Source organism: Brassica napus (assembly GCF_020379485.1).
Source record: "Brassica napus cultivar Da-Ae chromosome A4 unlocalized genomic scaffold, Da-Ae chrA04_Random_9, whole genome shotgun sequence".
NCBI lineage: Eukaryota > Viridiplantae > Streptophyta > Magnoliopsida > Brassicales > Brassicaceae > Brassica > Brassica napus.
The window spans coordinates 15444-29222 of record NW_026014002.1 but is presented as its reverse complement, the minus strand read 5'-3'; the positions used below and the strand labels follow the sequence as shown (position 1 = coordinate 29222).

At 30.5% G+C, this 13779-nt stretch overlaps 2 protein-coding genes across 3 annotated transcripts; one reads left to right on the top strand and one right to left on the bottom strand.

Annotated features, from left to right (window-relative positions):
- Positions 1 to 830: 830 nt before the first annotated feature.
- On the top strand, positions 831 to 3425 carry LOC125594198 (protein JASON-like). 2 transcript variants are annotated; one of them, XM_048770495.1, is made up of 8 exons: positions 831 to 1091; positions 1239 to 1287; positions 1375 to 1439; positions 1829 to 2010; positions 2145 to 2374; positions 2444 to 2841; positions 2914 to 3005; positions 3078 to 3425. In XM_048770495.1, the coding sequence occupies exons 1-8, from the start codon at positions 996 to 998 to the stop codon at positions 3166 to 3168; spliced, it is 1203 nt and encodes a 400-aa protein (XP_048626452.1). In that variant the 5' UTR covers positions 831 to 995; the 3' UTR covers positions 3169 to 3425. The 2 variants fall into 2 exon arrangements, with proteins under 2 accessions (XP_048626452.1, XP_048626451.1); XM_048770494.1 differs by having other exon boundaries at positions 832 to 1091; positions 2145 to 2841.
- Positions 3426 to 5098: 1673 nt separating this feature from the next.
- LOC125594197 (probable 2-oxoacid dependent dioxygenase) lies at positions 5099 to 11311 on the bottom strand. The gene is made up of 3 exons (XM_048770493.1): positions 10581 to 11311; positions 5607 to 5928; positions 5099 to 5511 (listed from the first exon to the last, which is right to left on the bottom strand). The coding sequence occupies exons 1-3, from the start codon at positions 11087 to 11089 to the stop codon at positions 5260 to 5262; spliced, it is 1083 nt and encodes a 360-aa protein (XP_048626450.1). The 5' UTR covers positions 11090 to 11311; the 3' UTR covers positions 5099 to 5259.
- Between the last annotated feature and the right edge of the window lie 2468 nt (positions 11312 to 13779).

The window sequence follows — 13779 nt, the reverse complement described above, 5'->3', positions numbered from 1 at the left end:
TATATAGTAAAAAAGAAAACATTTACACGAAAATCGCAAAGTCTCGAGACATATTTAACAACAAATAAAAACTGAAAAATGTTAAAATATATAAAAATTTAAAACATTAAGTTAAATATATAAAAAATGCACATTTATACAATATATTAATAAACAAAATTCTCAAGTGTGCACTGAATCTATGCCCACCAAATACAGTTTTTGCTGCTCTGAAGAAATCAGATCAAAATAATATCGTTTTGACATCAATATCAAATACATCAAATATATTTCATAAAAATGACAAAATCTGAAAAACAAAGTACACATTTTAAAATTTTAAATAGCACAAATATCAAATAATCCGCGCGAAGCGCGGGAACACCACTAGTTAGAAATAACCTAAACTATTCTAATTTTTTAAAAATATTCAAAACTAATCTCTGATTAATCCTCAAATTTTTATACGTGATTGTAAATATGTCACAAAAAGCATAACGTCATATACTCTCTCATTTGCAACTGGAAATTTGTTAAGTGCAGGACAAAACCGATTAATTTAGAGTTCAAAATGTCTGACATCAAAATCATTGTCAATACGTATTTAAAATATGGCTATACGGCAAATAAGCCCAAAATCAATCGATCGAAATGATTTTCTTTTCTGCCAAATACTAATTTTTTTTTTTTTTTGTTCAAAATTTCCATTACAGAATTCATAAAACAGAAAACAAACGATTTATAGGGACGAACAAGATGGACCACGTTGGATCGATCACACGCGCCTGTCGAGTGACGAAAAACGTACGAAGTTATGAGTAATGTGGACTCCCTCCCTCGTAAGATTTCAAATTCGAAAAACCAAAACGACTCTCAGCCCCACCCCCACCACTCTTTCTCTCTCAAACTTTCTCGGAAAATAAAAAGGTTCCCGAGAAATTCAAATCAAATCATATCATATGAATACCGCCGCTTCCTAGCTGAAACGCACAGATTCATTCTATCGAGCGAGAGCCATGGGTTGTCTCTTCCGTTGCTTCCTCCGTGCCAAAGCCGAGGAGCAATCTACCGTCGGCGATTCCGTCTCTCAACCTCCCGGCGGCAACTCCATCGTAATCCCCTCTCTCTCTCTCGCTTCCTTTGATTTCAGTCTCGAATTACAGTTCTCAGAAGTTAAAATCGATTGTAAATGTTCGTTTGTTAGTCTACTTGAGCTGGATTTTTTTGGTAGCTCGGCGTTAACATAGCTTCTTTTACAGAGAGGCCATGACTCGAAGAATCGTTTATCAGCTTTGTTTCTCTCTCAAGGTAGTATTTATATCTCTTCTTATTCAATGTATGGTTTGAAAGAAGAAGAAGAAGAAGAAAGGTCTTACTTGTTTCTTCCTTCTCTAGAGAAAGCGGATTCTCCGCCACGTCATCACTGTGAAGGATCTGGTTTGCATATTATCAAGGATGAGGTATCTCTTCCTATCAATTTCGAACCGTGTGATTCCAATTACTCTTAGCTTCCATTGTGTTGTCAGTTAGCACTTTTCTGGAGGATAAGGTATCTTCATGTTGCTTGAGATACACTTCATGTTAGATCTTTGCTTGCTTTGTTTGTGATATTGGAGGTCAAGCTCTGGCCTGTGTAATGGATAAAAATAAAATAAAATAAACACAAGGGTTCTATTTTCTTATGTTTACATCATTACCTTTCCTTGAAATTATCTGATTCTAATCACTGTTAGCTTCTATCACTGCGTTTGCTAGAGATTCTTTTGTTTTTTTGCATGTATCAATCGAATTTGTTGCTCGCTTTTACAAAATGAAAACATAATCCTCCTGTTTACCTCTGGAATTACAGGTTCAGCTTCTCAAAGCTTGCGGTGCAACAACAGCAGCCACACCAGTTGAAATTAGGAAAGCATCCCAAACTCCTCAACGTGGAAAACAGCTTACACCTTCCCAATTTCATTCCTGGATCTCTGATGCAGTCTTTCACTTGGATGAACCGTGCGAAGAGGTTTCAGAGCAAACTCCTAGCAGGTGCTACTTTTCTTAGCAAATATCTCTTTTAAGCAGAGCATTTGAAAACTAAAACTGCATATATCCTAACATTATTCTACAACACGCAAGAGGTTTCTTTTGATCTAGAATTTTACTCTTTTGTCAAACATCAGTTGCGTGACGAGGATCTCCACTGGATATAGTGATGCTGGTGAAGAAAGCCAAGAAAGCATTGGTACTGAGTTCAGGGATGGGGTGTATAGATCCAGCAAGGTGCCATTCGCAGCTGGAAACATTACGGGAAAGAGGAAATCAGTGTGGTCTAAATGTGATTTTGATCAATCTTACTCTTCTACTTCTTCCAAGAACAGCACTTCAAAGACACCAGAGAAGGCTGGAAAAAGTAATTTCTCAACAACCTCGCGTAATCTTACCTCACTGAAGCTATCGGATGAGATTCAAACTCCTGCAGTTATGGAATCAGCAGTAAGGGGAAGACCAAGAATCAGGTCGCAGTGTTTGCATTCACCTTCCAGTCTTACTGCAAAAGCCTCCATATGTAAGCTCCCTGAAGATTCAGATGAGACTAAAGAGCATGCTTGCAAAGAGAAGAAAGAAACTGAATCTCCAATATCAGTAACTTGTGAGGGAAATTTGGAAGAGAGTTCAGCTAGTCCTTCTCCTTGGGTGAAGCAGAGTGAAGCGAAGAGTAAACAAAAAATGACGGCTACTATATCCACTGTTACTTATGGGGACAGGCCCATCATTGGAACGGCTGCTGCTCACTGGAACGAGAAAGAGCAATCTCAAATCTCACCCAAATGGTGGGATGGTAATGGGATACCAAACTCTACAAACAAGTACAAAGAGGTACCTACTCTCCTGTTTAATCTCTAGTCCTCTCACTCATGATACACATGGGAGTTACTTTTCTTAATGCAGGATCAGAAAGTGAGCTGGCACGTAACATCTTTTGAGGAGAGATTGGAGAAAGCACTTTCAGAAGAAGGCGGTCAAGGTTTCACCCCATCAAGGTACATTCTTCTCCTTCTCTTAATGAAAGTGGTAAGTAGTAACCGATGATGCATAAACCTGTTGCTGTGCAGAAAGCTTGAAATAATGGAAGAGGCTGAAAGCGACACAGCTATACCACAGCTGCATCATCCAGCGCAATCCACATCAATCGTTTCCTTTTGAACATCGTGTAGTCTATTATTGAGTATTGAGACAGTATTGGGCGCTTTCGTACAGAATGATTATCATGAGTTCATGACTCATGAGCAATATGTGATGATACGTAGAAGAATCTATATAGCAAACTTTACACGACGGTTCATGATTTCGTATATCCTTTCTATCACATCACCTGATAGTATATGCAGTGTCATTCATTGCAAGTCCTGAATGATTGGTTATCAAGTGCTTGATGTTTTAAGTTCTTATATTTTTCATTATCTATTGATTCTGTCTACTATATATACTTTAAGCTAATTCTATTAGGAGCCAGAAGTTTATGGACGGAGAAAATAGCGGTCCAATTATGCCTCCGAATAGCAAGACATCAACACATTATTTAAGCGTGGACACTTGAGTATTTGATTCGTTTTCATTTTTGGATTTTAGATATTTTGGAAATAAAGATATATAAGAACCATTTGGGTACTTATTACATCTGGATCGGCTTTATGGCATCTCTTACTCCACTCTATTTTTAACTCTAAAATAGAGTTTAAAGCGAAAATGTTCCAATGATACTCTATTTTTATAGAGTGAAAACTAGTTTTACTCCAAATATATAATAACTTATTTATTTTTTGTTCAGCACTCTATTTTTTACTCTAAAATAGAGTACCATCGGAGCAAATTCCAACTCTATTATAGAGTTATTATATTTTAGAGAAAAAATAAAATAAACCATTGAAGATGATCTTAGTTTAGTTTGGTCATTTTGGTGTTTGAATTGGTTGATATAGTAAGATTCTGAACTGATTTATATATAAACGGCATGCATTTACATATTTAATTATTTAAAAATAAACATAACTAATATTTTAGATATATAAACAGTATTTTATGTATTTGATAATTTTTTTGTTTTTTTCGGTTCAGTTTTGGTGAGATTTCAGTTTAATTCGGATAATTTGAATATATAAATACATCAACTGTTCCAGTATTTATGATTATTTGGATACTTATTAGTTCGGTTCAGTTTAGTTTTTTTTTTAGTTTCGGGCAATTTGTCCTTGCCTAGTCATAGTTCGGTTCAGTTTAGTTCCTTTAGTTCTGGGAAATATGTCCTTGCCTAGTCATATATCTTAAATGAAGAACTAGAGGTGGGCGTTCGGGTACCTATTCGGGTTTGGTTTGGGTCTATTCGGGTTTCTGGTTTTCGAGGTCAAAGATTTCAGCTCCATTCGAATATTTTTAAGTTTCGGTTCAGGTTCAGTTCAGATCTTTTTCGATTCGGGTTTGGATAACCCATTAAAATTATTTTTAAAAGTTTAAAATTTATTATATACTTTAAATTTCTCATAATCTATAAACAAATATTATATTACATACAAATTTGAATAACATATGTCAAAATACCTAAACTTAACATATAATTTGATTTGGTTTGAATATTTGGATAGATAATCAATAGATATTTCAAATATTTTGGTGTTTTTAGTATATTTTAGCTATTTTAGATATTTGCTTTTGACTATTAATATATATTTTCAAGTATTTTGGATAATTTAAAAATATCTTATATATTTTAGATTTTTTAATAAACATTAAAACTAAAATATATTTATATAAGGGTGTATATAAGTCAATTTTAGATACATTCGGGTACCCGGAATACTTCGATTCGGGTCGAGTTCGGTTCTGGTTCTTTAGATACCAACATTTTGAATTATTTAATCAATTTGGGTTCGGGTTCGGTACTACTTTTTCGGGTCGGGTTCGGTTCGGTTCTTCGGATTCGGATATTTTGCCCAGCCCTAAGAAGAACTACATATATTTCGAAGGATGAGATAAGCATTTTCGCATGTTATATTATTTATAAACATTTTTTAGCAAAAAAAAACAACTACATAATAAAACGTTTTAAGATACTGATCGTTTAGTTTGACAAAAAAAAAAAAGATACTGATCGTTTTAATTCTATAGGTTATTGGATACACGATAATATGATGAGACCAAATGTGAAAATAGGCATACGATATCACATGTATTCTTGTGATTTTATTCTACACGACAAATCTTAGTAAACCTCTGACATTAGTGTCCATCTTTTACTATTCAGATCCTGAAATGGAGCAAAGGAGAGGCTCCATCAAGTCCTCTAGCCAAGTAATGCCTCGCCAATTCGGTCGTGGTGGTGTTTATGTACTTGGGAGGGTTTTGTGTAGAAACAAGCTCTTTAATGGGGCCATATACTTGCTCATTTGGTATGGTGTGCATAAAGAAAGATGCTATCGAAATGCGCGGTTCTTCACTTCTGTTCGCCAAAACCCTATGCTCCACACTAACAAACTTATCGTTGCTTATAAGCTGCAAGAAACCATAACACATGCATATATTGGGATTTGTCAGAACATGGATTGTTGTTTACAAAAACTAATCAAGAATGAAATTAAAATATTTGCCTGTAAGAGATCTCCGAGGTTAACGATAAGAGCTTTGGGATTAGGAGGGACATCGATCCAGCATCCATCATGGAGAACTTGAAGTCCTCCAATGTGGTCTTGGAGAAGAACAGTGATGAAAGATATATCTGTGTGTGAACTTATCCCAAAGGTTCGGTCAGGTTCTGGACAAGGCGGGTAGTAATGAGAGAGCAATGACAAGCTCTTTGCGCAGTCCAGTTCTCTGAGGTGGTTAGGTTCTAAACCAAGAGCTTCTGATAAAAGTCCAAAGATTAGTTCTCCTAACTTCATCATTTGCTTTGAATACTCCAACATGATATTCCTGAAATAGTAACCACCACGTACATTTCATTATTAATTATATATATATATCCTATATATTAAAACAGAAGTCACAACCTTGATTCATGTGTGATTTTTTTAAAAATAGACCTAATGGACCTATTCATAGAAATTCATACTATATTTTAATTCAAACTAATAATAAATATAATTTTTAAAATATTTTAATAATAGTATCTTTTGATATCTTTTCATTTTAAATATAAATATATTTATTTTAAAATTCTAACAAATCTGTTTAAAAAGATTTTTACAAAATCTTCATTTTCGAAATTATATTTAAATATTTTCACTAATTTCAAAATTAGTTTAAAATATTATTATACATTAATATATTTAATTATATAAAATGAAAAATAAAAAAATCTATAACATTTTAGTTATTATATAATCATAATCAATCATATTAAATTAAAATTATTATATTGAGCTAAATATAATGAAATTGTATTAAATTTACATATTTATATATTTTATTTTCGTAATTATAAAATATTTATGTTCAAAAATAAAATCTAATATGTTGGTAAGATGGGTTAACATTATCAAACTATATAATACATGTATTTCTTTAAAGTTAATAATATAAAATCTTTGCAACTACTTTAATCATAATATATTTTCATTTTAAATATAATATATATTTATATATTATATTTTAAAAATTCTAATAAATCTGTGTAATATTTAAACAATAACTTAATGTATTTTAAGTTATCGTTTAGAAATAAAAATAAATAAATTATAGTCATGATCACGTTAAAATATAATTATTATACTAAAATAAATATGATAAAATTATATTCAATTGATAAATTTATAAATTTTATTTTCATAAATATAAACTATTTATTTAAAATATAATATGATGATAGAACGGCTTAAAATTAACAAACTATATAATACATGTCTAAAAATTAACATATCTTACACTTTTATATATACAATAATAAATTATCTAAAATAAATAAGCATAAAAATATTGGTAAAAAGAAATCCAGTTTTGAAATACGGATCAGAATTTAGCATAAATTAAATACAAAATATTTTTTAAATATATTTTCTCATGAATATATTTATTTGCTTAATAACTAAATGCAAATACAATAAGATAAATATATAATAATAAGTGGTAAATACATAAGGTTTAAACAATTAATTAATTATAACATGTAAATTATAAAATTATTGTATTTGAAATAGTTATATAAATATTTATGTATATGATTAACATTAAAAATATATACCACTTATGTTCTTTTTTTTTTTTGTAACATACCACTTATGTTCTAAAACAATAATTTATGTATAGAAAAGTGAAAACAAACACCCGTGCGGTTGCACGGGTCAAAATCTAGTATAATATTATTTGAGAAGTCACTTTCTTATATAGCGCTCTCACGTTAATTCTCACAGTGGTTTGATTACTATGATATCCTTAATGAATTCTTTTAATCACATTGTTATTAAAAAGAATTATATATAGTTAGGTAATATTATTAAAACATGTGATTTAATAAATTTTCCTCACGTAAGTTACATATTAACATAGTTATATTATAAGAGTAATTCCCTAAGATAGACTTAAAAACGTTTTTGTCACAAATATAAACCTTAAAAATAAAAAATGACCAAAATAGACTTAAATGTTTTATCAAAAGAATCAAATATACACTTAAACATATAGAGTTAATTAATCTAGACATTAGAGTTAAGGAGTGGAGTTTAGGGTTTAAGGTTTAGGGTTTAGAGTTTAGAGTTGAGGAGATTGGGGATAAGATTTCAAACTATAAATTTTTTAAAAAAAAATTCAAAATAAAAAATGCTATTGTGGTCATTTTAGTTTTAGAGGTCTATTTTTGTGACAAAAAACTTAAAAAAATCCATTTGAGAGAATTACTCATATTATAATGCGGGTGACCTTAAACAATTTACATATTTCCTCATACATTAAACGATTTCCTTATTTTAGTTATTTTCTTAATAGAAAAAGAAACTACGTCTAGTTAGTAAGGTTTCTAAGGAAGCTACGTTTAGTTAGTAAGAATTATACGAGTTGTCCTTTTTTCCTATTTACATTTTTGATTTCTGATATTTTTTGAAATTCAATTTTGATATAAACCTAAGGTGATAACTATACAATTTTCTATGATACTTAGGAATATTATACTTTTTGATAAGTATACAATTTCCTATTCTTTAAAATTCTCCTAACAATTTTGTATATTTTTTTATATATAATTTCCTAATCCTAATACTATTTGAAAGCCCCAACATCTATATAAATAAACAACTGATTCTCACAAATCTAACTATCAAACTATCTACACAAATCTATTTCTAATATCTTTTAAAAATCAACATATATTTTTGATAAATATTATGAAAAATATGCACATTTAAACGATAAATAAAACTAATTTGATTTGAATTAATTAGAATAAAAATAATAATTATACTTGAGTTTGAATCTGAAAGAATATATATGCAACTCAATAAACTCACAACATGAGTGACTAGATTAATCCAACTTCTATCCGAAATCAAAGATCTAACTAAAATAAGAAAAATATAACTTTATTATAAAATCTATTTATTTTATACATATAAATTACATGATGACTCAAAACATATTAATAAATAAAATAAAATATTAACTAATTGTTACAATATAGGTTTATATATATGCATGAGATTTCAGAATATTATCGTTATATTCATTTACGTAATTTTGAATCAACTACTTCAGTTTATTTTTTATTTAGTTCTAAGCACAATATATATTAAGCGATATATAATCTTACAAAAATATATTTACATATCTAAGAAAATAAAAAATCTAAATGCAAATAAGAATTTAATCAAAATTAATTATATTAGAATAAAATATTATAGTTGAATTCAGAGAAATAGATCAATATACCCAAGTGATAAAAAAATCGATTGTTGACCCAGAAAACAACCAAAACGACTAGAAATAGCATATCCAAAATCATATGTGTAATTAAAATAATATAATATTATTAATTTAAATTATATATATATAAATTAAAAATTAATTTAAAACCAAAAGTAAATATCAATTAATTATAATAAAAGTAAAGATCATGGCCAAACTGAATATTTTGTAAAATAAAAACACAATAACTAAACAACTCATAAATAAAACTGTAGTTATGATAACATAAAAATACATAAATAAATAAAAAATATTCGTATCCGCGCAGGTAAATCACCTAGTATATATATATATCTAAGTTAAGTCCTATATTAAATCAAGTATCTTGTGTAATCTTAATTAATTCAATTAGAACTAGAAATGAACTTTCAAAAAATAAAAATTTTATTTCCAATATTAAAAGTACTTTGGGATAACAACTTTTTGCCTCTTTGGTATAAATTATTAGCAAACTCTTTTGTAAATATCTGTAGATAAATATTTTGTTTTTTGTATTTTGTTCTTTGGTTTTTTGTTTGTAATTTCTATTAAAGATGACTTGAATTTTGGTGCAACGGTAAAATGTCACTTTCGTTCGTATAATTATTATATCTAATCTATTAAAACTGAAGTACAATTATTACTTAATCCTGATTTTTTAAAATATATACCATGGAATGCTATTGCCTTTTAATTTAAAAATTAGTCAACAATTTTTCCAGTCTTTGCATAAGTGACGTTGTATACTTCTATATATGCAAGTATGACTGCTTAAAGTTTTGGTTTTGTGTTGCTTCTGTTTTTTCCAATTTGTATACATTGAGAAAAATAAAGTTTCGTAATTGGCGTCGTTTTGATTGCCTTTCAGGGTTTGTTTCATAGAGAATGTTATGAGTGTCAGTGTGTGTCAAAATTCTCTGATTGATTATTATGCAGTATCCTGGTTTCACATCTATGGGATGAAAAAAAGAAAAGAAATTAACCTAGGTGATACATCAGTTAGTCTTCTTAATTGATTAAGAAGCAAACTACATTGATGCTTCCAAGTTTTTCTGAGCTTACTCTAACATAATATAGAGAATAGTGTTTATGAACTTTAAAAAAAAATCGAACTCGATATGTTTAATAAAACCAAAGTTTTATGGGTCATACAATACACAATTTCTGATTCCATTATTTAAACTTTTAAAAAAATAATAACAAGTCATACGATAAAGATATGATTAAACCTGACGATTAGTTTTTATTTAACATGTTTAAGTCAATAACATATAATTTTTATTATATTTAGATTTTATATTAGAAAATTATTAAATTTAATCTACAAAAAGTAAACCCGAGTCAGAATCTAGTTTGATTTAAGAAAAGCTTCTAAAATAAAGTAAAAGTCATGTTTAAAAAATTATAAATACAGATATAAGAATTTATAAATTATTTTTCATATTATTAATAAAAACCCTAAACTGGTATTTAACTTCAATCAAATTTATCTCCAGTTTTTTAATTTTATTCAAAGTATATATGTGGGCCATTCACCACAATAACCAAATTTGTTTTTTTGTAAAGATATATTTTTAACTTGAACAGTTCCGCACTGTAGCATAATTATAGTAGCAACTGGTTAAACTGAAATAGACATTTTCCAATTACAAGCCATATGTATGTATGGACCTATAGGTGTTATGAGTACGTACCCACAAATCTTTGGTAAGTCCTCAGCTCTAGGAACATCAGGAGCCATAACCGTGGTTAAAGTATCTCTCCAGTTAGCAGCTTGAGAGCTATAGAGATCAAAATTAGTGTTATACTTAACCTTCTTGGTGATGTCTCTGCTATAAAACCCTCTCTTCACTTCCGTGTCTTTCTCATGAAACCCACGAGTCCCCTCCTTCATCTTCTCCATTACATCAAGTGGAATCCCATGTTTTATCACCTGGAAAAAACCGAACTTCTCAGCCGCGTCTCTCACTTCCGCAACCACATTCTCTCGTGTTACCGTGGACTCGAACATGCCACCTCCAAGATCGATCGTTGGAATCACCACCGTCGAGGAGGGTTTGATAGGGTTTTCTACGGTGACATGTGGTGAATGATGGAAAATGCGAGGGATATGTGTGATTCCGGCGTCGACGAGACCCTTAACTCCAATTTTCATTTCGTCGAATGCTTTTACCTCACTGTCACGGTCGTATAAGCCTGCCATAGTGTCTTTCTTACTATTTTCTTTTAATACAAGAACAAGGAACTGAAGAAAGAGGCAGACTTGTGACTTGTGTGTTCTTGTTGTATCAGAGCTCGGTGACACTCTCCGTATATATAGCAACACAAATGTGTTTTGGTGTGTGAACAGAGAAGTTGAAATAATTACACTTGTTTGTCCAACTTTTTGGTTGATGTTTATGTGATATATACCCCATGTGAATTATGTGGTATATAGTCCTTGAACTCAGCTAGTGCGGTCCTAAAAAAATTGGGTACCTGGTACCAAAAAAAAAAGGAGTAGAGGTGAGGTCCCCTCTCGTCGTCGATACAATTATTGTACTACGTAATTCTCCCTTTTTTTCTTTTTTTAGTAGGGTATAATTATTTATAGGGACAGTAATTTTAGAGTTATTCTTGGGTCCACCCCCTAAGGTGAACCTCTAGGTTCACCAACCAATAGGACTTCATTATTTCAAATTCGATATCTTTAAAAAAAGAAACAAAATATTGTCAAGATATATTATGTTTTTAAAATAAAATGGTTAAAAGATTAGAAAAAAATAGTAGTTACAGAAAAACAAATTTAAAAAAAAAAATATTTTTATCGTCGTCAGCAAAACACTAAACCCTAAATCCTAATCCCTAAACCCTAAATCATAAACCCTATAAACCCTTGGGCAAACTCCAAACCCTTGGATAATTCATACTCTAAATCAAAAACATTAAATCTTAAAACCCTAAATCCTAAACCGTAAACCCTTGAGTGTTTAGTGTTTTTGATTTGAAATTTAAGATTTATCCAAGGATTTAAGATTTACCCAAAGGTTTAGGATTTAGGATTTAGGGTTTAGGGTTTAGAGATTAAGGATTAGGGATTAGGATTTAGGGTTTAGTATTTTGCTAAGAATGTTAAAAATATATATTTTTAATTACTACTTTTTTAATTTATTTATTTTAACCTTTTTATTTTAAAAATATAATATAACTTATAGCTTGAGAAAATATTTTGTTTTATTTTTTAAAAGATTTCGAATATAAAATAAAACAATCCTATTGGTTGGTGAATCTAGAGGTTCACCCTAGGGAGTGAACCCAAGAATAAGTCGTAATTTTATAAATAAATAAAGACCATAATGAAAACCGTATTTTATTGTATATCTTTTTATTTGTTTTACATGTTTCAAAATGATATTTTAAATAGATACATTTTTGTATTGATAATAACTAATTGTAAATTTCAAAAAAAAATTACATTTACTAAATTCTTATTTGATTATAATTATGAAAACTAGATAATCAAAAATAAGCATTTAATAACAAAATTTAATATATTATTAATATATAGAAAAAATTAAAACATTTATCATTTTGAAACGAAAAAGGTATATCTGATTTAACATGGGTCCTTAATTAATATAGGGCCTTCTGCAAAACGATTCATAAAACATTGTTGTTCAGGACCAGTCTTGAAATTCCATTGCAAGTGTTTAATGTCGTAGTTTTCAAAGATTTTTATTTTCTCATAATGCGTACTTTTTTTACAAGGTCTTTTTGGTATGAACTGTCAAGAATCATGGTCTCACTTTTTTTTTTGGTTCACAAGCTCAGATATTTTAACTCTAAATTTCTGTCCTTATACTCTCTTGTTGCCGTCCTCCACCGTCCAATACCAACTTTGATGCCAACTCTATCATCTTGAGAGTGTAGTTAACGACTCTACTGTGTGAATGTGTCCTCTCGCAACATTGTATTCCTCTATATACTCTTAGCGTGTTCAGATGTTACATAATTGATTTCATCAAGTTCCTTTACCTAGAGTTTAACAACAATAAAAAATACTTTACGCAAAACGTCTAAATCAAAATATATTTCCCTACGGAAGTGGAGTTAAAGACAAACCTAATCATGTTTGTTGTATAATATCACAGTTGCGTGATTTGGGGGAAGTCTCTCACACAGTATTTCAACATTGTAAAAAGAGAAATAATAGAAAACAAAAGAAAGTGATCACTTCCACAGTATCTCATGAGAGGTGAAAACCATTTCTTTGTAGAGAGATTGCAAATATTATAAGAAACTCTCTTCCACCATTTGCGATGTAATAGTAAGTGTTATTTTATATTTTTATTTAAAGTTTATTTATTTTGCAAACTGATATTGTTTACTCTATACTGAGAAACTATGGGAAAAGGCGGAGGAAAGAACATAAACCCACACAAAATTGGAGAAATCTTCTCTCTCTCCTCAAAACTTCCAACTTCTCTCTAACACTTTGACTGCGTTTTCTGGCTCCGGCGGCCGCCTTTGACGTGTGTGGCCGCCGAGAGCTCTCTCTCCTCCTCTCTCTTTAATTTTTGCTTCGTTTTGCCTCTTCCTATCCTTCCGTCGATATGCATGATGTTGAGGTCGAGGCTCCGCCGAGGATTCATCTAGATCCGCTCCGGGGAAGAGGGGGATTAGATCCGAGGTCTGTGGGCTCTGATTGGAGTATCAGTGAGGCGGTGGAAGTTTGAGGTGGCTCGAAGTCGGCATTTTGGTGTTCACTTCCAGATCTCAGTTTTTTCCTTCGTAGATCTGCAGCTCTGAATGGAGATTGCGGCGTGACGTGTGGTGTTTGTGGCGGTCTCGCTCCGGGTCTTATAGTGTTGTACTCTGAAGTGTTTAACTTCGTTGTGGAGTGGGGTTTCAAGC

What these genes read in the sequence shown, in the direction of transcription:
- LOC125594197 (XM_048770493.1), bottom strand. Translation starts at nt 11,089, where the DNA reads ATGGCAGGCTTATACGACCGTGACAGTGAGGTAAAAGCATTCGACGAA. An exon ending in GACTTACCAAAGATTTGTGG is followed by an intron (nt 5,929 to 10,580) that starts GTACGTACTCAT and finishes TTACTATTTCAG; the next exon opens with GAATATCATGTTGGAGTATT. An exon ending in ACCTCGGAGATCTCTTACAG is followed by an intron (nt 5,512 to 5,606) that starts GCAAATATTTTA and finishes GGTTTCTTGCAG; the next exon opens with CTTATAAGCAACGATAAGTT.
- LOC125594198 (XM_048770494.1), top strand. Translation starts at nt 996, where the DNA reads ATGGGTTGTCTCTTCCGTTGCTTCCTCCGTGCCAAAGCCGAGGAGCAA. An exon ending in CTCCCGGCGGCAACTCCATC is followed by an intron (nt 1,092 to 1,238) that starts GTAATCCCCTCT and finishes CTTCTTTTACAG; the next exon opens with AGAGGCCATGACTCGAAGAA. An exon ending in CAAGGTTTCACCCCATCAAG is followed by an intron (nt 3,006 to 3,077) that starts GTACATTCTTCT and finishes GTTGCTGTGCAG; the next exon opens with AAAGCTTGAAATAATGGAAG.